At 41.7% G+C, this 26,375-nt stretch overlaps 1 protein-coding gene across 2 annotated transcripts in view; it reads left to right on the forward strand.

Moving 5' to 3' along the window:
* Positions 1-897: 897 nt before the first annotated feature.
* The window catches only part of MED13 (mediator complex subunit 13), a 49,312-nt gene continuing 23,834 nt past the window's right edge, over positions 898-26,375 (forward strand). Inside the window, exons 1-6 of one of the 2 annotated variants that reach the window (XM_032448468.1) lie at positions 898-1,573; positions 3,296-3,530; positions 12,096-12,264; positions 24,515-24,660; positions 25,106-25,156; positions 25,738-25,935. In XM_032448468.1, the coding sequence (XP_032304359.1) occupies positions 1,508-1,573; positions 3,296-3,530; positions 12,096-12,264; positions 24,515-24,660; positions 25,106-25,156; positions 25,738-25,935 (865 nt within the window). In that variant the 5' untranslated portion in view covers positions 898-1,507. The remainder of the gene's footprint in view (positions 1,574-3,295; positions 3,531-12,095; positions 12,265-24,514; positions 24,661-25,105; positions 25,157-25,737; positions 25,936-26,375) is intronic. The other variant, XM_015880605.2, reaches the window with a different exon arrangement.

Genomic DNA, 26,375 nt, shown 5'->3' on the forward strand with positions numbered 1-26,375 from the left:
GGAGGAGGAGGGGGCTCCTCCGCCCACCGCCCCCGCGCAGCGCCCGGAGCCCCCCGAGCCCCCCGCACCTGAGGAGAGCGGCGGCAAGAGCCCCCCCCTTATTCCTCCACACACATCCCCCCCCATCGCAGAAGAAACCAACCGGCTGAAGATCATCATTTGATATTTTTATTCTCCCCCTCCCTCCCTCTCCCCCCGCTTTTTTTTTTTTCCTTTTTTTTTTCTCTTATTTAACCATTATTTTTTAAGGGACCAGTCCCTCCTCGCCTTCCACCTCGGGAAGGAATTGGGGGGGGTGAAGGGTTGAGGCTTGTGAGGGTTTCGTTGCGGCCCAGAGGCCCCTCGCTGCCCGCCGTGACCCGGCGCCGGGTTGGGGGGGGGTTGGCCGCCCCCTGAAGACTCAGCGATTCCCCCCGACGGCTCCATTGGGACGCTCCGTCCGCGCCCGACGAGACTCCGAGGGCCGCCCGCAGTTCCAGCCCCCTCCCCCTCCTTCCCCCCACGGACGGATTCTCACCCTCTCCACGATCAGCGCTGATTTCGGGGACGGGGCCGTTTCCCCCCATCCCCCCGAGGAGACTTTTGCGGCCTTTCCCTCTCCAGGATCCCCCCCTTCCCTTCCTTTTCCTTTCCCCCCCCCCATCAGCTCCCGCAGATGGTTTTTGGGGTCTCCCCCCCCCAGGACGATCTCCTCTCTTCGGCCTTCTCCAACCCTTCCGGCTCTCCTCACCGCCGGCCCCTCGCGTTTGTTTTGATGATTTTACATTTTTAATTTATTGGCAATTTTTTATTATTATTATTATTTTTTTTTTGGAGGGGGGGAAAACGAAGAACCCCCCCAAGCCCCCCTCCTTTCCCCCCCCCCCTTTACGCACATATACCCTGTTGCCCTCGGACTGCGAAGCCACGAGCCCAGGATCGGGCCCTACCCGAGCGCTGCGCTGTTGCCCCTTTTCTCCCCGAAGGAAGAGGAGGATTCATTACCCCGTTGGATTATTTATTTCCCCGCGATCAGAGGAAGGAGAGATGCCGGCCGGGTTCTCCCATTAACCCCCCCCCAGGATTCGTTACCCCATTTTCTCCTGTTGGATACATCACCCCTCCAGAAGAGGAGCGGGGATTGATCCCAATCTGCGCTGCGTTACCCACCGCCTCCCTCTGTCCTCCCCTTTGCCTCCCCTTATCCTCCACCCCCTCCTTCTTATTTCATATCCAGACGAGAAAACGCTCTGAGTTTCTCTTTAAAAAATAATAACAATAATTTTTAACCCCCTCCCCCCCCCATTCCTCTCTCTTACACCCTCCCGGGTTATTTATCCTACCACTATTCCGTGTGTGTATGTGTGTACGTAAAGCCCTTATTTAACTGCATTATTATTTGTGCGTGTGCCTCGCCCCCTCCCCCGTCCCCTCGCAGTGTCTGTCTCCCTCTCCCTCTCTCTCTGTCTGTCTCTTTCTTTCTTGTCGGAGGCTGTGGGATAATGGCGTGTGGGTTGTGGCTGTGAGGATGAGTTCCTGCTTCGTGCCGAACGGGGCCAGCCTGGAGGATTGCCATTCCAACCTCTTCTGCCTGGTGAGCGCCCGAGGCCGCGCACACGCGCGACGTGAGCGGAGTGGGAACGGGAGGCGGCCGGGGGAGGGGAGGAGGAGGCCGGGCAGTGGCAGCAAAGCAGCCATTTTTAGCAGAGCTTCTGCTGGAGGAGCCCTCGGAGCAGGCCCAGCCGGGCGGCAGCCCAGCTCTCTCCGTGCCCCCCCGCCGCCTCGCCTCGCCCCTCCCTCCGCTTTCAGCCCGGGCTTCGCGGCTCCGGCCCTGCCCTCAACTTTTTGGGCTTTCTTTTACCTCTTTACTGAAGGGAGCTGTGCCTTCTCCCCTCGGCCAACTTTCTCCTTTCCCTTCCCGCTGCACGCATCCCACGGCCCAAACCCTTCTCCCTGCCTTTAAGCCACCCCCCGCCGCCTTTACCCCGAGACCCCCAAGCACTCTGCAAAAGCCTTCTATGCGTTGTGCACCATTTTGTGCTCTTTATTTTTCCTTCCCCCCTCATTCAACCTCAGTACGAAATTGTTGGGATTTTTTTCCTTTTGGTAGCGCAGATTGGATTTCATTGGGCTGTGATGCAATTTGGGTGCTGCACTCACCTCCTTCATCGGCTTAATGCAAATCGGCCGATATCAGATGGCTGCCCGATGTATTTTATCATCATTGTTATTGAAATCATTATAAGTAAAAGCATCCACCGAACCAACAAAACCTATGCCAGGCTGTGGGAGCTGCTGGATGGGGGAACCCCTTTGGGGCCTGCAACCCATTCTGCTGCCACCTTTGTAAATCCAGGCTGTCTGAATGTCAACTGTTGCAGCCCCCGTAGCTTCCATCTAAATTGTTTCTCCTCCTCAAGGTAGAAGGCTGCCATGTTAGGTTTAAATGTTGCAGTGATCTTAGGTGGAAATCAGTAACTTGTTGGCAAGTAGCACCTCGCCTCCGTGCTGCCTTCTTGATGGGAACTAAGGGGCATTGCAGCCCCAAAGGGCCTTAAGGCTGAAGTGCTTGAGGGGGAGAAGCTCAGTGTTAGAACTTAGTGTGGTGCTGGGTTGGGGATAATCCAGGAATTGTCGCTTTCCCTCTAGGTATGGTGGTAGCTCTTCGCTCTATAAAGTCGGATGAAGCTTTGCCCAGAAGGGGATTTAGTGGATCATAACCAATGATGTGTAATTTAATGAGAGAAACAGGATTTAAATTCTTAAAACGTGGGGTGGGAAATGAAAAGCGTGATGGCTCAGAGTGAAATAAGTGAGCTTGAGGAGCTTCCTGCACACGATAGGGAATTTTACAATAGGGAAGCAGTGAAATCTTCTGAAGTAGCAGAGGAGTGGCAGAACGTGTGGCTGAGCTGGGTTTTTTTTCCCTATTTCCTGTATCCTCAGAGTAATCTTGGATTTCAAAAGGCAGCGTAAGCAGAAGTGAGCATGAAGTGAGTGGTTATTTGCTAAGGCGAGCGCTTCTAAGATTGGACATTTGGAGCCTGCAAAGAATTAGCTAATTGTTGCTCGTTTTTCATTTTTTGTTTTAAATCAAATGGGGTGTTTTTTTTCTCTGTCGCTTTAAAGCTGCAGTGAAAACGCTCAGCTCTCACTTTACTGCAGCTATTAGGAGATTTAGAAACCAGGTGCCTGGTTATTTCCAATTTACCTTCTCAGGTGCGCAGAGCTTAGAAGCGTGGTTCCTGTTACAGCTGGCTGTTTCTATTGGGAACATACCCCGATGTCTGATGGTTTCTTTTTTTCCTTCCCTTAGGCTGATCTAACTGGGATTAAATGGAAGCGATACGTATGGCAGGGTCCAACGTCTGCCCCCATTCTCTTTCCGGTGACGGAAGAGGACCCTATTTTGAGCAGCTTCAGTCGCTGTCTGAAGGCAGATGTGCTCAGTGTTTGGCGCCGAGACCAGAGACCTGGACGCAGGGAGCTGTGGATATTTTGGTGGGGTGATGACCCCAATTTTGCTGACCTTATCCATCATGATCTCTCAGGTAGGAAGAAACGAATACCTTCTTTTGGTCAGTGCTGTTACTCCTGGTGTTCTCCTGCCAGCCCTTACAGAAGTCTGTGTGAGATAAACTGTTGTCTAGAGATAAGATAAATGTATTCCCATAATCTACAACTTTGATTTTATGGTGATAATGGGAAGAACTGTCAGAAGCCAAATTACGATGGCAGCGCAGATCAAACAGCTTAGGTGGTCCTGGTCTGCTGGGTAATAAAGAAACAAGTTTTTCCTCCCTACTTTCTTCTTTTTTGTGGAGGGTGGGAGGAAATACACAAAACCATCAGTAGGCCTATGAATTTTGGTAACTTCTTTGGGCTTCTTGTGCCCAAGGCTGTGCCTGTGATTCAAATGATGCCTTAAACGTGTTCTGATCAGGTCCATTTTGTTGGGTAACTGGAACTTGAAAATTCAAACCGAAATCCCATTTTATTATGTAATAAAAATTGTAGAGATTTGGGCAATTCTGAACCTTGGGGAGTTGTTTGGGCTGGAAATCAAGTTGTTGGTGGGGAGGCCTCAAAAGAAGACAATTTGCTTCATGGTTTTGTGCGAGAATCCTTAGACCTTGTGTTTTCTCACCCTTTACCAGTGCTCTGAACCCATGTATGCTTTCAAACTCAGACCTGCTGCTTCTGAAAGACTTAACAGTATCTATATTTCTCAATGCTGTTCTATTTGAGACTTGGCACTTTCTTTTGAAAACATTTACTTGTTGATGTCAGTTCCAAAAGTACGATAAGCAACTGGAAAGCAATGTGACAAAATTCAGCATTTAGACAATGTGTAAATCTGTTGGTGAGACTACACTGATTCAGGGTGGAGGGGGGGAGAATTGCATTGCCGTAACTTCCTTTGAAATAATGTACAGTATTTGAGTTACTGAAGTGTAAAATGAGACCAAGGTTTGGTGACCTGCTGACCAGACATTGTTAATGCTGTGTTTGTGGATAAGCTGAAGAACAAACATGAATTTGAAGTGCTGCTGAGGCAGGTGACTTGAAATGATTTAACGTGTGGGTTTTGGTACCCGTGATGGGATCTGGAAAAGAATCGACATACTGAGATAGTGCTTATTTGTTTGAATATTAGGCTTCAGAGTTAGGATGCTGCTGGTATTCCTGTCTGTCCTGGAAATAAAAGTTCTGCATCTTTAAATGTTATCGGTGTTGTAGGTTGCTTGGTATTTCAGTGCATTGATGGCTTCCTTATTTTTGCCCTATGAGTAACCTCGGTCTTGACCTGCAGGAAACATCCTTTGTACGGCTGAGATGTAACTTAGACTAAAGGCTATTTTTGGCCTGGGCCTGCCCTGAGCAAAGACCAACTGTTGTGGGAGAGTATCTGTAGAACTTGTGTGTGCAGTTGGCTGGTGAGATTAAAGTGAGCCCGGCGTGTTACATTTGTGTCCGTGTGTTACAAGTGAAGCCATTTGGAGACTTTGTTTCTGCGCTAGGTGGCCATCCAAGTCTTGTCTGAGCAGCTTCCATTCTGCGTTCCCTTGAAGTCTACCTACTAATGTTGAGGTACCTTTTGAAACAGGGTGTTTGGTAGCTGAGCTTTTAGGTCAGCTTGTGTTTGTATTTAGGGATGTGCTCTTCTGTGCAGGTAGATAAGCACTGAGGGTGATGCGTGTTTATCAACTCCAAACCCCTCCTATGCAGTCAGGGAGATGTAGCAGTGGGTGAATGTCTCCCAGGGCTGTCTTTTCCATTGCTCAGGTCTTGTCTTTGCTCAGGTCTGCCCTTCCAGATGGGTTATTCAATATGTTTTGCTGTTAAATACTTGTTACCTGTGCCCATGTGTAGAGGTACTGACATCGTAGCTTTAGCAGGAAATTTTCTTTGTCTCATCTTAATTAAAAGGGGATGCTATAATATATTAGTCTGTTTGGTTTTTACATGACCAGAAGCTCCTGATATTCAACAGCTGAGTTGTCTGAGGAGTACCCACATCTGCACTTTTTTTTCTCCCCCATTACACAAAATCTTAATGTGAACCTCATATAGGAAAGAATTACGGCTGAACCCAAACAATGTTATCTGACCTTTGTCATAGACCTAATGGATTTTTTCATTGGTGGACAATTTCTCCTAGTAATTCACATTGCCCTGTTCTCCCAATGATTGCTTGTCCCATTTTCAATGGAAAAGATAAATTACTTCCTGGCTGAGGCTTGTTACCTTCAAAATTGATTGGAAATTGTTTGCTGCTGATGGTTGAGGTGCTGCCTCATTTAGAGTTTTTCTATTCAGTAGGAGAGGAATTGTCCTAAAGAACCGGGTGCAGGAGTGGAGTAGGAGCAGCTTCCTGCTGCTGGCATGGCTTTTACTGCCTACACATAGGGAAGGGGGGCAGCTTTGGTTTTGGCTTCCTTTGGCATGAAGCTGTGCCTGTTAGGGAGAGGTCAGTACTTTGGCAGTTTTTTGATGATTTCTTTGTGACTTGTTCCAATGAATAATGGATGCTCAGTGTCTGGAACACATCTCAGTCATCAACTCTCAGTACCTGAAATATGGCAGCCTTTGAGAATCTCTTCATCCTCTGCAGAAGCACCTTCCCAAGATCACTTCAAAAGGGAACATACAGTTTTGTGGGTGTACATCTGTGCATATCAGATAAAAAAAAGATATTTCTTTCTTTCTCTCTCTTCAGCCAGTATGTTCTAGAAGTTCTGCCTTTGCCCTAGAGGTATGTCTGAATGACTGCTACTGGCTATATCTGGATGCTCATATCGAGCCTTGGGTAACAGTCTTGTTGATGGTCAGGGATTGTTGTTGCCTGGGGGCATGTCAAAAGGAGACTTGTTCAGAGTTAGTAATTGATCAGTAATATTGACTTCACTCAATCATTTCTCTCTTCCTTCCCTAAGAAGCTACTTATTGTATGTATTACCAAAAAACCCATCGGTCTGTTTCTCCCATAACATAGCCAGAGGCAGACAGAAGTTAGTGAAATGTTATTTTATCCTCCAACAACCTCAAAGGTTACGGTTCTGTTGTGACGGTGAGGCTTGATTATAGTAATTTCTGCAACTCAAACCTTAACATAAGACAGATTGGAGCATTTCAGAAGGCACTGATCTCTCACTGGTTTAATCAACAGTTGTTGGTTTTTTGTTTTCTTTTTTTTTAATTAGATAAGTTCTTTTCTTTTTAAATTCCACTGAAGTGCTTGCCTATATGTTTTTAAATTGGTAGAATTGGTAGCAGTTTCAAACCTGAGAACAGTTGGGCATGAATTATGCACAAGACATAGTCCCAAGGAAATGGTTACGTTTTGATTAATGCTTGGGTAGGGGAAAGCTTCAATGTGCCATTGACCTTCAAGTTGCATTTTTGAAATGGTGAGCTGTAAGATGCAGCTTTTTCCTTCTGGTGTCTGTTAAATCTCATTAATTTACTTTAGAGTGTTTTCCTCGTGTCTGTCATATATCGAGTTAATCCGTTTTTTGTTTGCTGAGCAGTCTTCCTCCCACTTCTGTGAAGGATAAATGTATGAGCATAATGCTGGTCTTAGCTCCGTGCTGAGCCTCCAGGAGAGCTTTAAGGAAGGAGGAGTGAGGTCTGTGTGACAATGGCTTGTTGCTGATCCTGACTGGGAAAAACAGCAACAGCAATGGCAGTGTGGGCTTCTTTCTGTGTGTTGTCTGGTTCTCGGTGTTATGTGCATTATAGGTCATATCCTTGTCTCCAAACAGATCTGAGAGCAGCTTGGTTTGTGCTGATGTCAGCATCGGGTGTCTCATTACTTCTAATACAATGGAAACCGGAGTCCAAGCCAGTTACCATACTGTGAGCTCTGCAGAAAAGCCTGCTGCTTGCAACTATGCAGCAAAGTGAGCTTGGAAAACAGCTCAGCTGGTGGTGTGCTGGTTTGGTTTTGTTTTTTTTAGATACCATTTGCTTCCTAAGCCCATTTTACTACTACAGCTACTATGAAAATGATGCATTCCTTAAAAATTCTGCAACTGGTGACAGGTACAGCATCACGTGCATAACATACCTGCATAGATGAGAGCAGTGAGCCTGCATTGCTGAGGGTGACATTTAACAATTTATCTGCTTATGGGGTTACTTAAAGGTGGTGTGGAGGAGGATATTAATGAAACACGCAGTGAGAAAGGTGTTCAGCTTTTACTTGGTTATGGCCATGCCATGGGTCTCTGTGCAAGGGAGCTTAGAGCTAGCAGATTCTGAAGGCAATTTGTAGGCAAGCATAGTTATGTACTTACAAAAAAGGTCATACCTTCAGGCTTTTAATGCTTAGAAAACAAACCGCTTTTGCTGAGTAGAAAAAGCATAGAATGCATTCTTGTGGTGCTGGAGAAGGGCTCATGCTGACTTGTAGTGGTGCTGAGTATTCTGAGGATGGTATTTGGGACAGTAGCTCATGTTTTGGCTTGTCTCTCAGTTGATGAAATTTTGCAACAAGTTTGGATAACTGGAGTGTTTTCGGTGAATGTAGATGAGATACAACCCTGCAGAATCCAAGTAAGAAAACATATGTTGAAGTTGGTATTGAGTTCTAGTTAGCAGCTCTAAGCACAAATTGGTTCTTCTCACTTAGTTTTATAAGGGATATAGGCCCTGAAAACTATTTTGCAGTAGGTTAGCAGGATAATTCTTACTTCTGAACAATTTAATTTCCTCTTAAAGTATTTGGAATTTTCAATTCTTTCATTCTTTTAAAAGGAAATATCACCCTGTGTTACTATCGTGTAATTACAATATACAGCAACAATTGTAGTCTGACACTTACATAGGAAGTGGGATTTGATCGTATAAATCAGTTTTGCATCTGTCTATTTCTATAATTGGCTTGCTGTCAAATGGTGACAGAAAGGAAGCCCGTGAAAGTAAACAGTGCTTTATAAATGCTTCTGAATCGTGATATGAAGGAATGGATTTTTTTTCCTTGTGTACTTAAAGTAATAGGGGGCTGGGAGGGAGGGAATGGAGCTTAAGTCCACAGTGTTGGCTTGACTTTAGGTTCAGGTAAAGCAATCTCTCCACATAGTATAATGGGAGAGGAAGAAAATTTATTACAAGAGCACAGTTTGTGTAAATGCTTGTCTGCGGGGTTGGTATGTATGCTACAGAGCAGTGACTGAATCGGAGAGCAAGAGGACTAACCAAAAGTATTTGTAATGAACAACAAAAGGTTTGTAACCTGTGGATTACCAGAGCACTTGTGTGGGTAACGCTTGTCTGAAGTAAAGCTGTGGCTCAACACCTCTTAAAATGAATCAGCGACTTATTTTGGTCTATTGCTATTATCGGGTTGAACATTTACTGTTATTCAGTCTAAGAAAGATTAGAAGATGAAACCATCTCTTCCTTTCCCTCTCACAAAAAGCATTTTTTTATGGTTTATTTATTACGATTCCTATTAAATAAGAGGGTTTTTAAGATGTTGAGAAACAAACATTTAAATAAAGAAGAAAAACATGACATAGGATCAGACCTCCTGTGTATTTCACTCCTACCATCTACCACCAAAATAAGAGGGGTGGGGGGGGGGTGGCTAAATAGACTTCAAAACAATGCAGAACACTTACTGCTGTTTTTCTGCACTAATTTGAATAATGCTCTGAAGTGAGAGTATCTTTAACCCCCATCCTTTCCACAGCAAGTGTGTTGTCAGTCCCAGGTGTTTCTGATCAGCAGGCATCTTTATAGCAGGCTGTCTTCAAATTCTAGAGATCTAATAGTGATTTGCACCAGAGCCTTACACTCACCCCACGTAATATGCTCCTCTTTTGTAATTCCTAAGAGCTCTCCTAGCTTAGTTTGCCGCTGAAACAATCTTGTGGCAAGTTCTTGCATGCAAACTTTTGTTAATAACTTGGTTGTCAGCACAACTATTAATGTTAAATGGAATTCTCAGTGCTTTGTAGTATCCTCTGAAAACTGAAACTTCTCCTTTGTGCCTGTAGAATGACCATCCAAATGATTATACTCAGTGTATGTGCAACTTCAGCATCTTTCTGCTCATTGATACGCACTAATGTCAAAACAAAACTGGGCGTAAAGGCTGGAAATAATTGTTTGTCTTTGTTACCCTCCTATAGTGGGTAATTGATGCAGGGGGCCTTCTTGGAATGATTTTTTTAATTACAAAAGCTATATAGGAACCAAGTATTTAACCTTTGAAATGGTGTGGAGTTTATAGTGCAGTTAAAGTCCAGTATCATTAAGCCTTGTAGTTAATGTTTGCTCTATTGAGCTGCTTGTTTGCCACCAGTTGAGCAGTATGTGCTGAGCAACAAAGCTGCCTGTAGGACAGAACTGCTTGTTTGTGTGTGTCTCCAAATCTCTGAGCCAGGGAAAAACGCATCCTCTTGGCACTGGTGTTTTATGCCCTTTGACTTTGGACCTTTGTTGCTTTTTTGTTGCAAGCTTCTTGTATGATGTTTCCTCAGTGAGTTACTGTATTATCTTGTAGCCTTATGGTTTGCAAAACAAGTTTTTGCTAATTTCAACACTGGAATAAGGTGATAGAAGGGGAAAAACTCACATTGGGTCTCAGGAAATGCAGTTCCTTGCTTTTCCTTGCCTTTACCAGGAGAGTATTTAATGTAATGATTCATCTGTAGTGATGTGCATCTCTTCCTTTACAAATTATGGGGCAGGTCTGTTTACTCTTCTTCCGTCCCTTCGAGAAGGATTCTGGGACGGTGATTAATCTGCTGTAACTCACAGCAGTGATGTGGAATGGAAACATGCACTTATTAGTGTGGAATTAAACAGGACACAGATGTGTCCCCCCATTTTCTAGTTGCACTAATGCCTTGAGATTCCATTTTCTTCACCCCTGTCTTAAACGTTGCTTGTTGTATTAAGCTGTAGGGTTTCCTTCTAAATAAAACCCTTAGGTGTTTGGTTTTCTATGTGCTCTCTAATTTAAGGATATTGAGACTTTACTTAATACCACTGCAACCTTTTAAGCTTCTAAGTGGCTTCCAGATAAAGGTAGAGGGGCTTATTTCAAAGGGCGATTTACAATGCAAGGACTTGGCTGCTTTGCTGAGGTTTTCTGACCATAAAGCAATCCATGGGAAGCTATTTGAACCCAAAACCTCTCTGAAATGATGAACAGACAGGTTGCTCCTGTAAGACCTCGTGTGTGGAACTGAAGTCTGAATCCAGACTCACTTTTTGGAGGTGCAACAGGTGATGGATAAGAAGGGATATGGATGGCTTAGTCTAGCCTTGAACGCTGAGTATAGGTGGGAGCAAGTGACTTCTACACATCACTTTCAACCTGTGTTGTTCTAGAACTACCCAGAGACTGAAGTAGAAATGTCTCCTTATCCATTTCAGGTAGTCATTTTAGTCTGTGCTGTTGCCTGGAGTGCCAAAGCAATGGAACTGTAAGAGTAACTGTGCTAAGCTAGGCCAAGGTTAATGAGTAGCGGGTCTTTGGGGATATCTGTCAAACACATGTTTAAGGGTTGTAGGTGTAAAGGTAGGACCTGACTGCCATAATGGAAGGAGAAGATCTTGAGTTTTCCTATATTATCCTCTCTATCTGAGCTCATTCTTTGAATAGAATGAACCACTGAGAGATGTTAACGGGAACCATGAAATGTCTCTCACTTGTGTGGTGTGGCTGCCACTGTATTTCTTTGGGATCACCACTCCTAGGGCCTGTGGTGTGTGCTGAAGCACTACGTGCAAGCCAGAGTGGTTGGAGAAATTGCAGCTTCTTGTAACGAATCTTGCTTTCTGATTTGGGAAATCAGCTTGGCTCACTGCATTTTATGTACATGCATCACAGACCAGATCTTGGTGTTTCACTTGAGAATCCTATCAGTATGAACTAGGCTTCGTCTTTCTGTTTGCCGTTCCGTGTATAGATCTGAAAGTGGCACTAGCCTGATTTTCTGCCTGTTCTGTATATTTGCTTATTTTAAAATCTTAAAGAAAATTCCAGTTGTGTGAATCTTCTGAGGAGAGGGTTCAGGTGGTTCCTACCACTGCTTTCTGTATCTAGGTGGGGGGAAAAACACCACCTTCCTTCCTCATTAGGAGATGGATGACCATTATGGGTCAGTTAATCATTACTGCTTTTGCCCAGCTCCTCAATGAGCAGTAGCTAAACACACATGGATATTTAACAAATGTGGCTGTGGGCAATTTAATTTCTTTTTTTATTAAACATAACTGTCATTTAGCATTGCAGGATAACTAGTTCAAAATACTGAAAACATGAGCCACCCTGCAAACAGATACATGGTTTTGCAGACTGAAATACGTAACATACTGGCACTGGTTGTTTCCTTCTGTTTACAAATAGGATCTCTTTTTCCTTTTTTTTTAAGGAAGGAGTGTGGGGGAGAGACTTTATAACTGATTACTTTTAGCAGATGTACTCTTGTAACATTCAAATTACTTGCTCATGCTATAGGCTTCCTTTGGTTGTATGTTATACTGTGACTGTCTTACGAGATTGTGGGAGAGGAAAGCATCTCATGAAATGCCTACTATGTGAAAGAATAGAATGTAGTTCAGTGTTAATTTCTGTTTTTTTTTTCTTTGCTTTGTAGAAGAAGAAGATGGTGTTTGGGAGAATGGACTTTCTTATGAATGTCGCACTCTGCTTTTCAAAGCTGTTCACAACCTGTTGGAGAGGTGCTTAATGAACCGGAATTTTGTACGCATTGGGAAATGGTTTGTGAAGCCTTATGAGAAAGATGAAAAACCTATAAACAAAAGGTAGGATGCTTTATTTTGCTTTATTAAAGAAGCTGTGGAGTTTGTTTAAGCTGTATGCTAGAAGAAACATTTAATTAAGAGCACTCAATTTATGGGTTGCTTGGGATCCTGAATCTCTGATCTTTCTTGTTTTTCTGCCTTTTGGGAGTTCTTCAAAACTTTCTTATGAAGAAAGGCAGTAATACTGAAGATAATAATCTGTCTGCTCTCTACTGGACACCATGGATAGGAAGAGTTGAAAAAGAAGCTAGAGTCATTTAGAAGTGAGGAAAAGTACAGCTGCTGTGAAGCTACCAATATAGTGGCCAGGACTAATTCTAACTGTAAATAGTACTTGTTCTTTGAGGAAGTGGAATCTGGAGAGCCATTTACAGGCGTCACATGCAGAGAGGACTTTGGGAAGAGAGTTTGTTAGCTCCTCTTTAGCAAGAAAGTTGCATCTGGGGACGTTATTGGTAGGGGAATACATATGGCCTCCACACTGGGAGGGAGGAGGGCGAGGAGCAGATTTCTGGTCTGGATTGGAAGAACTCCTCATGGTTCTAACATGGTTTGACACGGTCTATGTTGCCTAGCAATAAGTAATGAAATGAATAAAAACTAGGTTATCTGGAACAAGTGTAATCTCTGTTCCCAAATCAGCTTTTAAAATCCAAAGTAATTTAAAGCTTAGTGAATGGCGATGGGTTTTCTTATTTGTTTTTATCTGTTTTTGTTTGTTTGTTTTAGTGCACATGTTAAATCTTGCATGTAGAATATTTGGGGATTGGTGGCTCTGCTTTTTGGACGTGGGGCTGCTCTTTGTTGGTATCCTGTGCAATAAATTTAAACCTGAAAGAAATCTAGATCTGCTTTGCAGCAGAAGCATATGTTTGTGTGTGTTTCTATCAGTTGTGGACTGCTGCTTTTAATTTATGGGCAAACTTATCCTGGTTCCAGGCATCCCTTTGTCCCCCTTAGTAAGGGAAAGATATTTCCTTTCTTCAGTGTCCTTGCCCACCCATTACTTCTCTCTTCGGTGCCATAAATCAATAATAAAGAGTTTACTTTTACCTATTTAAACTGATAGTGTCTTGGCACAATCTGGGTTTTCTTCAGTTAAGGAATTAGTTTTCCAAATTGCTGTCTGAAACCAGCATTCGTTATGTCATGGCATCTCTTGGAGTAATTCTAAAAAGCTCTTTGCAGCAGCTGGAAAAGCTGATGAAAGCTTTTAAAATAAAATAGCAGCATTTGTTTAATTTGGAAACTGATTCTTTTTTTTTAAGAAGCTCAGAAGGTCAACGTGCTTGATGAGAGTAACTGAAGGAATTGTGAGCTTACCCACCACACCACTTCACCATAAGTAGTTCAGAACTACTGGAAAAATAGAGGGGAAAAATAAGACGATCTGCATAAAATGATTTTAATACCGAGAAATCTGGGTTTTCTACCAGATACCTCAACCACTTGATATTCTGAGTAGTGGTTTGTGTAAAATAAACCACTAAAGTGGGGGCAGTAATTAACAGGTGTGCATACTCCTGGCATATTTTGCTCATCCCTTCTACAAATGTCTTTAGTTTTGTTAGGTTGTTCAGAGGTATCTGCTAGGGCCTCAGTTGCTCCAACAGATGCTCTTAACATAGAAATCATAACATTCTTTTTGAAGCTCTATTTTTCTTTTACATTTTCTCCATCTTTCTAGTAATAAGAGCAGCAATTCATAACACTGATTTCAAAAGCATGTCATACTCACTTCTTGGTGTGGAAAGAGTAGAGTCCTTTTTCAGAAGGCTGCTTTTTTCTTACGTGCATATATTTCCCTTTGGAACATCAGTGCTCCTCCTGTGTGGAGGTGGTCATGGATGAATGTGGCAGGTACTGCACCTGTCATGAAGAAGAAAGCATTTCTATTCAGGAAGGTTGTAATTGCTTCTCTATATTGTTTGTGTGCATTAAATGCCTATCTTGTTTTTAAGAATGAAAAAAAGTTACCTTGTGATGATGTTGGTATATCTTTATTCCTCCCTTTGGTCCTAGATAATAGGAAGTAATGGGAGAAATACAGGAGAAAGGGCACATACCCAAGGTGAGGGAGGATTTTCCTTCCTCTGTAGAGTCAGTGAATGAACATCGCTTTGCTTCATTTCAGCCCTTGTTGCTGTTATCTCTAGTGGCTGCTTTCATCCTCTGTGCTTTGTGTTCTGTGGGACTGTGCTTTGCATTGACTTTCAGAAACCCTGAGTATAGAATCAGTGTGCCTATATAACTTATATATATAGATATATAACTATATAACTTAGAGATGCCTATTAACTTGGGTATGAAATCTGCTACCAGTCTGTTTCAGATCAGAGTTTATACTACTCTACTTTGGGATATGGCTAGTTACTATGTAGACTGGATTTCTGTGTGGTATAACTACAGATTTAGATAAGGTTTGTTGTTCTTGTAGGCAATCTCAAAAGACTTTGATTAGAGACTGAATAGTTGATGCTCTTGACTGCGAATGTAACTGGCTAACCTCAGTGTGTTGGAGCTAGAGTTGGCTGTGTAGAACTCCAACCCCACTTCTTCACTTTATTTCTCTTTAAGTCATATACAGATAGAGCTCTTTGCATGTGTGATTGTCCCCTGAACTTTGGGGTTTTGTTACCCATTGTCCCAACTATGAAGATCAGTGCTGTGTTTTCCTGTCTGTGGCAGTGCAGCAGGGACTGAAGGACTCTGCTGGGCAGTGCGGTGCAGTGCAGCAGGGCAGGAGGCTGGGGATGAAAAAAAGATGTTTCTGGTAAAGCAAAAAAGTCAAATGTTTGCATTGCGGGGTCACACGCTGCACACTAACTGGGCTGCAAGGCAGTCGCCATGACCTGCTCTTCCCTTCCCCTCCCCCTGTTTCACCCCAGCCTAAAGCCAGCACTGGGAAAAGTGAGACTGTCATGTATTTGGTGAAATTGGATCTGCCAGTGCAAGTCACGATTGCCATGCCTGGGGAAACTGTTGGAAGCTTTTGAGCATGTTGGTTCCACTGCTGTTTATAGAGACAGGGGGATGGAGTGGCTCACTCCATCAAGTGGGTGCATTTATGGTGATTGTTTTTGTTTTTTCTTTCTTTTTTCTTTGTTGCTGCTCTTAGTATGTAAGGAAGGGATTTCCAGAACATTCAGGAAGGGGTGGTGGGAGTTACAGGGCTAACAGTAGAATGAAAGACTGAAGTGAAGGTTTTGTTAATAGCCCCAGTTGTAACCAAATGGGGAAAAATTGCTGCAGTGTTTCTCACATCCTTCCTCAATCACATATTGAGCTTTTGTAATCTACCTTTAAGGTGACCACATATTAAATTACAAAGCTTGACAAATAAACACGTCTTTCTCTTTTCTCCTTTCCCACCTGTTGTGTTGTTACTGTCACGTTCAGAAATAGCTGTACATGTTTTATTCAAAACTCCACACTTTAAGAATATGAGACGGGCACTGTGATCTGCCACATCCAACTCTGCCGTTTCTGGTTGGAAACACCAGCCTTTGGATGAGGCTTTTCCTCCTGCCAGCTGGATGATAAAATAGTGGCATATACCTAACATAAATATTATTAGCAAACTTGTCAGAGTAAATGCTATTCTAGGCAAAATTCCTTAATGAAGATTAAATCTGACACTCCTACTGGAGAGTATGAAGAGCCTACACGGAGCACATCTGCTGAAGTTTATTAGGTAATAAGTAAAACTTGCTAAATTTTAACGTAATTGGAACGCAGGTAAGCAAATAATTGAGCAATACTGATTTGGTGGGATTCCTTTTAAATAGTAAATGAGTTGAACTGTTGACGTGGAGGGGGGAAAAAAAAAGAAAACCCCACAAACACAACACTCCCACCACTTGGAAAAACATAAGCGATAAGCTTATCATAGCTTACAAAATAAAACTTGCTGCACAAGTTTCACAAGTTGTGCTGTTCGACCTTAGCCTGGGTACAGGATTATATAATGCAAGTAACTTCAAGGGAAATGACTGCTGAGAAATATTGTGTGTGTTTGCCTGTATTTTGTGTATGTACGTGTGTGTCTATACGCACACAGACTTTTTTCCTCTGCATTATCTTACCAAGAGGAAAAGGTAAAACCAGCCATAGTGGACATCTTTCATAATTGTGTTGGTAGTTGAGCAGTCCCAAATGCCCATGGTTTGTGTAGGGGAGCAGTTTTTTAACTGGATCGTAGTGAGTGCTGCCTTCTTCAGGAGCGCTGATAATGTAACAGCAGTTACTCAAAGCAATCACTCTTGTCTGTTTGGTCTTTGCTGCCCTTAGGACAAAGGGAATGCTTTGCTTCAGCCCAGGTTCCTGCCGCATTCCTTCTTTGGTTTCTTTCCTGTTTTCCATGGGGACTTCTTTCAGTAGCAGTGAAATAGTTCTTCTTGCTTCCTCTAGGAGAATGCTCCAAATTACTATTAATAATAATTCTTTTCAGGAGCAGGATGAGGAGATTTCTGAGTGCTAAAGCTCAAATCTTGTTCGTACTTGAGAATTAACTGTACAAGTATAACCTGTACTCATGGGTTTTACCTTTATTTCTGTATATTTAACTTGAAACCTTAAGACCTGAAATGAAGTGGCTTTTCTTTGCTAGCGTTTTCTGCCATCTTTTAAGTCTGCTCAACTCTTTTTGCTGTGTAAATTTCCTCCCTATGTTAATCTTGAAGTCAAACAAAGTCAACGTTTTTTTTTTACAACAGCTATAATGAGGCTGTTCTGGCATCGTGTACCGGCAGGAGAGCAGGTGATGTTTTTCCTTTTACTGTAGACAGCTGGAATTGAGAGCTGCTGTAAGTAGGACAGTGCAGGATAAACAGCAGGAGCTGAGAGCATTGATCACATGATTGTCTCTTTGGAATATTGGGTTGCTACAGAGACTACAAGCAGACAAATTTAGCACTTTACATCAGAAAGCAGTTTTCTCTTATTTGGCTTAAGTTGCGATGCTAGTTTGGCTCATCAGGAAAAGCTGGTAGTGATATGGCTCTGTGTTTTTAGCTTTCAACAATAAATTCCTATTTATTTGCTCACTGAGCAGTAAGGTAATAGAAAAACCATACAGATGCATCAAATTTTGTTAAACAAGAATTTTATAACTCTTTTCAGTTTTCAGCTTGGAACAATCTGCCTTGACAAGATGGTTTCTAAGTGTTTCAGAATGGGGCTGAGTGATCCACTGAAAACTGTTGCTTTGGAATAGTGTAAAATCTGATTGTTATCAGTTTTCCAAATAAATTCTGGACTCTTTATAGCACATACACGTTTCTTTGTGGAAGCACAAGTTTAGGTAACTGAGATTTGCATTGTGAATAACGCAAGGATGCGAAAATCTAAGGTAACAGCTTTGTTGGTCTCATCTAAGTTCTGAAGTTGCATTCTGAAAGAACCAGCTTTGCTTCTATGGTTGTTAGTGTATAAAAATAAGATTTTTGTTTCAACCCTTTTTATAGGGGGTGAAGCTCAGCTCATTAATAATGTAATTAATAACTAAATGTGGAAGTCTTTAAGGTGGCTGGGACTTATTGTGTAACGAGGTACTATGTTTGTATTTGTTGTAGATTACACAGCTGGGTTATGGAATAAACAAATTGATCCATCTTAACTTCTAGCTAACATCAAAACGTCCTTAGCAATGTGAAAAATGTTTTGGAGAGCCTTTGACAGTAGTCATTAATGATGTGCTTTGAACTGGAAGTTTTTCTGCTTAGCTATTAGCTATGTGTGTTTGTTTTTTTTTTGCTCTGTATTATCATCAAAATCAGCTTTCTGCTGTATTTACCTTCATGACCATAGGGAGTTATTTGGAGGCGCTTAGGAAGATGTGTGCTGTGCCATCTTTGTGTCAGTCGTTAGAGAAGCATCTGTGTTTTGAGATACTATTACTTCACGTTAAGAAACAGAATATGTAACTTGCTGGAAAAATGTAGATGTGCATTTGTTTAGAGTTCCTTGAGCTTTCACATTGATATTAGTGCCATTGTGTGTGCTTGAAGTGCAGACCCTGTGATAGGGGCTGATGCAAACCCTGATGTTACGGGGAAACTTGTAGCCAAGGGCAAGAAAGGCATGTTTGTGAACTTGATTAATGATGATTCCAGCTCTTACATAGCAGCACGACTTTCTGTGATAATGAGTATGTATGTTAGCATGTTCTTCCTGGAGAACCAGGAGCCTTATCCTCTGTGTCCTTCACCCCCCAGCACTTAAACAAGCAAAAACAACACCCCAGAATAAGATGACAACAACAAAAGCAAGGAAAGCTCGTAGGGTGTTCTGCAATTGAGATTGGCAGGTACACAGACTTAAGGGTTTTTGCTTTCATTTCTTAAATTGTAAGACAGCAAAAACCCACAACCACCACATATTTTTCATGTCTTTTTTTTTATAATGCTGATTTAATAGAACGATCTAATTTTAGTATTTTAATTACATTCATGTTTTGCTTATTACAGCAAATGCATATTTAATTTCCTGTTCTTTCTAGTCTGAATGAAGGTTTTGGAGTCTCCTAAATCAGGATTATGGCATAGTGAGCAGGAATTGAAGACTTCACACTTAAAATAGCTGTGAAGGTGTGAATGTGGCAGCATGGGAAGCTGCTCTGTATCAGTGCATTTCGGGTTTGTGGCTATTCCTGGAAGATGGATATAGTCCCCAGGAACTATTTTGAGCAAGCACTTATAAATGCAGGGTGGTAGGTGGGTTGTGTTGAGGGAGTAGCTCCTGTTGTGTTCAATGAGCCCAGACACACTCAGGTGGCTCAGCAGCTTTGCTCCTTCCCCACAATGAAAAGCCTGAAGGGCTGCCTGATGAATAACAGAACGTAAAGCAGAGATCAGAGTACAGTGGTAGTGCAGGTTGAGCATGTGCTCAGGTACATAATTCCTCCAGACTTGCTCTTTGGCAGTGGTTTTGTTTTCTGTTCTACCCTTGTTGCTGTGGTGTTGTTTTTCAACCAAGTTATAAAGGGGGGGAGAAACTCAAACAACAACAAACTAACCTAAAAAGCCCCAACAAAAACAGACAATGTGCTATCCAAAAACTGGATAACTGAATACAGAAGGATTTTCTTTCAGAAATAACCTATTTAGTTATTTAATTCGCTATAGAAAGCAACTGTAACCTTTTAAAAATAACTTCTTGACACTGAGGTTTATTTAAATAACATACCACCCCTGGTTGGCTGTGATGAGGAATAGCTGCTGGGAGATGCTTTCATTCAGGCAGATGAAATGCATTGGTTGGGAGTTCCCTGGGCAGTTGCTGCTGTGCACCATTGTCAGCCAGTCACAGTGCAATGATTCGTGGTCAAAGCAGCTCGAAGTTTCAGATTGTTGGCCATTACATACTGATTTTTAGCAAACATAACAGAAACAGTGAAGCATATTAATCGGATATTAACTCTATCTGGTGTGTTTGTGCTCCTGAATGAACTGTTCTTCCCAATTGAAAAGTAATTGTGTAAGTCATTAGTTCTGGAAGAGTAATTTTAGCTTTATGGTGTCCATTTTCCTCATCTACAAAATGGGAATAGAAAAATACAAAGTGAGAATATGGTAGGTATTATGGTAGGTGTTTTGTTAGGCTGGCAGCCCTCTGGTGTGATGAGCTATTTAGTTCAGCTCTGAAGTAACAGAGAAAGGCAGTCCAGGAGGAAGAGTGGTGGTAGTTATAAAAACAAAAGCATTCACACTTTCAGTGGAAACTTTCTTGAATTTACCATCAAATGTGCTGTAGGTTGTTTGTTTTTTTTTAATTGGAGACTTCCTCGTTGCTTTTGATGTTGCAGCCTCCTTGCCTTTCAGCCATAGCACAGTGCTGACTTGATTTAATCCACTGAAGTGTTCTGCTGCAGCTGATGTGCATGAAGCGTTTTGAAGATGCATAACCATAGTAGTACTAACATGGAGGGAAAAAAAACCAGACCAAGTATCTCTTTATCAAGGAGATACATTCTTATTTGCTAATGGAGATGCAGAAATGCTGTGTATATGCACTTCTTTTACATGCTTTCCCCTCTTTTCCTTCCACTTCTCTTACAAAGGTAGAAATGGGAATTTATTGAAATAGTCCATTTGAATTCCAGTTGCTTTTCACATAATCTTCCATCTCTGAAGGATTTTATTTTTCTCATTCATCAGGAATGCTCGTTCTGATGGCGTTTCATATTTCAGTGACCTGTTGTCAGTATTGAAGCTTGGATGATAAGTATTAATGTTCTATAGTTAGGACTCCCTTGAAATTAACCTGATGTTCAGGGTTGGGCACTATGATGGGATATTTGAGCAGAATTAGGGTTTTGTTTTCAGGACTTTATTTAAAATTCTGTGCACTGCTCTTACATATGGACATGTGGCAAAGCATGATCATAGTGTAAAACTAACAGAAAGCAAGTGGACTATGAATAGGAGCTTTAAGACAAGCTTCTGGTGTTGGGAAGGGACATCTGTTTACGAGGGTGGGTAGTGGTGGGACAAAGGGGAGTGGATTTAAACTAAGACAGGAGGTTTAGGTTAGAGATTAGGACAAAGTTGGGTGGTGATGCACTGGAACAGGTTGCTCAGGGAGGTCATGGGTGCCCCATCTCTGGAAGCATTCAAGGCCAGGCTGGATGTGGCTCTGGTCAGCCTGGGCTGGTGGTTGGCGGCCCTGTATATGGCAGAGGGATTGAAACTAGATGATCATTGTGGTCCTTTTCGGCCCAGGCCATTCTATGACTCTACAATCTGTCTGCACCTCAACAGCTGCCCTCTGCACATACAGCAGAAGTTCTTAGTGCAGTGGTACAGGTGTTCTTTATACTGCAATCATGAGATGCTCTGCACAGATTATCTAGTGATCTTTTCAGCTACTTTAAACAACAAACAGGTCTGCAAATAGGAGCATAGGATGAACTCTGTATTGGTGGGCAGGAAACTACCAATTTTCTCACTGTTCTTGTGTACTTGACTAAATTATAAAGGCAATTTGCCTATTTACCCTTAAGTGAAATCCTTTTTGACCAATTAAGTGGACTTGCTAATTACTGAAGGGGCTGCTGTGCTTTTTTTGTTTTGTTTGTTTGATTGGGATTTTTGGCTGCAGTGTGAATCATTGAGAACAGGAGAGGAGTTTAGAGAAATAGTGGGATCTTTTGAATAGCTTTTGGAAGGGTTTGAGGAGAGTCCTCTGAAGCTGAGGTGGAGGCAGCAATGAATCTCTGGAAATGCAGAGAGTTGGAGAACATGCAGATGTGTTAAAAACCTTGACAAAAAGCAAGCATGCTTGGAGTATCTTGCTTAGTCTGTAAAATGGAGTAGGAAGGTACTGCTGGTAACTTACAGCTCTGGTTCTGTGTTCCCTTCCATCATTTCTCCACCTCTTTACAAAGAACTTCAGTTTGTTTCTGGCTTTATTGTTGTATTTGTTGTGACTTCTTTACAAGCACCAGTATTTCCTACAGTTCTGTAACATCATAGTACTGATGGTGTTACGTGTGAAGAAAGGGTTTCTGAGTGTGACTAGTTAGGACAATAATGCAGAGCTTGAGTACATGAAGCGTTAGTTTTACCCTTCACTTTAACCTTTAGATAAGAAGATTTGTGTTTTCAGACGACAGCATGTGGAAATCTTTCCCTTTGCTCATGTTCAAGGAGCAGTATTTTGCTGTATTTCTACTATGTAGCAGCGTTATTCTGTTCTGCATGAAATGACATCACTGCACGTACTGGAGCAAAAATCAAAGGTGATGTGCGTAGTTTCTAATTCATGTGTAGACTATTCACAAGTCCTGGTTACAGATTGATGTTCAGGTTTGCAAGAATCAATTGTGGCATAGCGGGGTCTGCTTTCCTCCCATACAAACAGCTTGCTTGCAGCTTTCATGCCGAAGCTGTTTGAATAATGTTGGTGCCAACAATGGCTACAGTCTAACTAATGAAATTTGGATGGAAACTTCCCACCTGCTGAATGTGGGGAGGGATTCTTTTACCATTAAAAAAATTCTTGAGTTTCTTTATTTTAATGTGGCTTTTGCATGATGACCTTGAATTTTTGCTTCTATTTAGGAGTAGTTTTGCAGCATAATGAATTGACATGCTTCTGTTATCATGCTGATTCTTCTCTTTTGTCTTGGTTTATCTGAATTCTCTCAGATAATGGTACAGATGTCTGCCCTTTATCTGTGTAATAATGTAGAGCTAACTAGAGACATAGCTTAATCCCATTTAAAGTGTATTTAAAGAATATGTGCTTTTATTTTTAACTCTTCCTCATGTATGCTAAGCTTCTGAATCGGTAGCTGTCACTTGGGACCAACTGCACTATCCACTATTTCAGTTGAAACCACCCAGTATTTTTAAAGTAGAATTCAATTGGATGAGATCAGTCTTCAACTATTTGCATAAGGATTAAAGTTTAATGAGATTTCTATATAGGAATTCAGTGGTGTTTGATAACCGTGTGGATTGGCTTGAACTTGAAATCATCAAGATGATGCTGAGCTCCATCACCACAGGATTTTGTCAACTATCTTTATTGGGATTCCTGGGCAGCTTTTCATCTGTGGGGGGGGTGGAGGGGGAAGTAGGTTGTCCTGAGCTGGATTACTGAAGCAATTACGCTAAGTAGTTGTCAATGAATTGTGACAATTTATTTGTATGTCTGGATCCTGTCTTTTTTTTGTTGTTGTTCTTTAAAAGTACAAGAAATAAACTTGTAGAGCAGGTAAGTGTTCTTGATGCACCTTGAAAATGGTGCTGGTGCAGTCAGAGCAAACTCCCATTGAGGTTTCTGTTGGTTCACTTCATGGCCTGTAGCTTTCAGTTACTGTAATAAAAAATATCGTGCTTCAGTTGCTCTTCCTCCTCAAACAGTCTGTGGGTTTTCTCATCCTTGAAGAGTTTTAGGTCCCTAAATTCAATTTGCTGATAGTCAAAGCCATGTATTTTACACTGCAGTGCTGATTTTGTTGCGGTGCCCATCCTGGTGGCTGCTCTTTGGGGTGGTGATCACTAAACCAATTTATCTCTGCTGCTGCAGGCTGAACAGACTGTGCCAGTTTCAGAAATATTTTTCCCCATACAGTTTAGTCTCTTACCATCTACCTCCTGCTGGAGGAAATGCCTTGGCAATGACACTCGTGTATCTGGTAACCACGCCTGTGGAGGTTTTATTTTAATAGGGATACTTCAGTTCTTCCATGACCCGGAGACTTTTTTTATTCAATCGACAGAATCTAATTTCGTTTTGGGGGCAAAAGGTGATGTTGTATTCATACGGTCTTTTTAGGGTATGGTAGTTCATGAAGTGTCTTTCCATTTGACCTTGCAAAAATGCACTGCCATCTGCTATTTTGACTCGCTTCATTTAGTCTGTTTCCCTTGACCTGTATCTTTTCTTTTCCTGAGACTGAGCAGGTGCTTGATGCTGCCCTCCTTAAAGAGAAAGATTTATTTTCTGATCAGTAGTTTATGAAGAATTTTTTAAGCTTCTCCTTGACTTTCATCCTTCTATTGCTGAAATGTTGGCCCTAATCTGATGTCCTGTATGAACAGCATCTTCTTTTAACACCCGCCTTTTCCTATGGTCTGTCACACGCTTGAGATAACTTATAGCTAGAGAACTCAAATTGTCATGAGTGTATATATATATTTAAGTGATTTTTCAGATGTAACTGTATAGTTAAATGTACAATTTCTGTAGCTTGCTGGGTTCTGCTTTTCTTTCCTTTCCTTCCCAATTTCTGCCCGCCATTTAGTTAAAATATATATAAATGTTAAAGTATAAATTCTGCTGACTGAATCTGTGGCAGGAGGACTAGATACGACCTCATTAAAATTAATGAATGTTCAGAAATACATTTGCAGCTTTTAAATAAATACACTATACAAATACTGCCAGACTTTACTTTTAATTGATTTGCAAAAAGCACAGTTTAAATTTCTTCCAGAAATCAAAATACGAAGTCTCAGTGTAAAGAGACTGAAAACTGAACATCTCCTGTTTGATCAATCTTCCTGATTGATCTTTGGTTTTTAATCTTTAAACTGAAATACTTTGTAAGTACTTCAAGGAATGTGTATTTAGCATTTCCTTGTTAATTCAGATAGAATGGATTTATGTTATTTTATGCTAATTAGGTAAGACTTTAGGAATGAAATTCCTAAAATGAAAAGGAATTTCAAGTCAGTGATAAAACTTATCGACCTACTGTTTTAAGATCTTTACTTAGTGTTTGTTTTCTTTCTCTCCACAGTGAGCACCTGTCCTGCTCATTCACCTTCTTCTTACATGGGGATAGTAATGTTTGCACCAGTGTGGAGATCAGTCAGCATCAGCCTGTGTACCTGCTTAGTGAAGAGCACCTCACCCTTGCCCAGCAGTCTAACAGCCCTTTTCAAGGTAGGTTTTCCTGATCACTAAGTCTCTTGAAATAAATCAGTCCTTTGAGTTGATCAGAACAAGGATTTCTGATAGAGGCTGGGAGTGAGAGCAGGGACGTTCTATGTTGTGTGCTACTCAAATGTCTGCTGTATTGACATAGCTAGCTAGTTAAGTCATTTGGTCTCAGCTCATCTGCAGGTGGATGATTTCCATATTCCCCTTATGGCATGTTGCCCAATAATATGATTTATGGCACAGTAAATTTGATTTCCAAGTACTGTCCTATCTGTGACTCAAATATCTAGCTGTTACAACAGTGTTTTCAATGTGCTTTAAAACCCCAAGTACCTCCCTCAACTTCTATTTTAGAAGTCCATTTCTGACCTGACTTACTTAATCTATTCACTCCCCTTCCCTTTTTATTTGGCTCTCCCTTGCCTGTAAATTCCTTTGGTTCCACCAGCAGATGCAGGCTATGCTCTCGAAGACAAAGGAGCGATGGGGCCTGAGTCTGGTTAGTGGGCTGTTTGATCATTCCCTGTGTTAGACACACTACTGTTGGCTACAGAAATCACTTCTCCTGCATGACCACGTGCTGCCCTTGTTTATTAATGCTCATTGTCCAAACTTGCTTTCTTTGAATACAATTTAACAGCAGCTGTGCTTTCCTAATATGGACAAGACTAAACATGAAACAGATTACTTCCTTCTGTATATGTGGCATTGTTGTAACAGTACCCAGCAGAACAAAAGGATGGGGAAACACCTTAACTCTTGTCAGAATTTCAGATGGTCTTTATCCCACCTGTGTATTGTGGAGTCTTTGCTGGTCGAGATCAAAACTAGATTGCTGCTTGTTTAAACAGATTAATTTGTAACTGTGGTAACTTGATTCTTACAGTACACGTACATTTAACAATACATACACACTGCCTACAACTTGTGCCACGTAGTAAAATGTGATCAGGTTGCATTCTGACTTGCCAGTGGTAAGTTGTTAATTTGGTGTGGCTGAAATAACACTAATGCTGTTTTAATGGGCAAGTGCAAGTTTTGGTTAGATACAATCTAATTTATTTCTATTTATCTTTTTAGTTATCCTAAGTCCCTTTGGATTAAATGGCACGCTCACAGGGCAGTCATTCAAACTTTCTGATTCATCTACAAAAAAGCTTATTGGTGAATGGAAACAATTCTATCCTGTCACTTCGAACTTGAAGGAGGGGTCTGAGGAAAAACAAGAAGATATGGATTGGGAGGATGATTCTTTAGCTGCTGTTGAAGTCCTTGTTGGTACGTCCTCTCATTACCCTTTAATTACTGAAATTAACAGCTTAGGTTTGAAAACTCTGAATGCAAACTTGACCGTATTCCATTCTGTTGCGACTGTGACCGTTTTGCTCTTCCAGTTTATTCTTAGGCCTGTCTAAAATGAATGGCTACTTAAACTGGGTTCTGCAGACCTAGTAGATGAGGTGTTCTAGCTGGCACCCTTAGAAGTGAAACTGTTGATTTTTATATTATAAACAAAACAAAACCTCCTCCCAAAACAAACAAATCACTGGACTATCACTCTTGGCGTCTGAGATGCTTCAAAAGCATGTTGTGCTGTTTCAGAATCTCTGCAAATTCAAACAGAACAGACATTCCTTTCAGGGATTTCTTCAAAACCACAATCCTAAAGAACTTAATGTACTCAAGCACTGCATTTATCTGTCACTGTTCCTAAAGTG

This window comes from Coturnix japonica, chromosome 19 (genome assembly GCF_001577835.2).
Source record: "Coturnix japonica isolate 7356 chromosome 19, Coturnix japonica 2.1, whole genome shotgun sequence".
Taxonomy (NCBI): domain Eukaryota; kingdom Metazoa; phylum Chordata; class Aves; order Galliformes; family Phasianidae; genus Coturnix; species Coturnix japonica.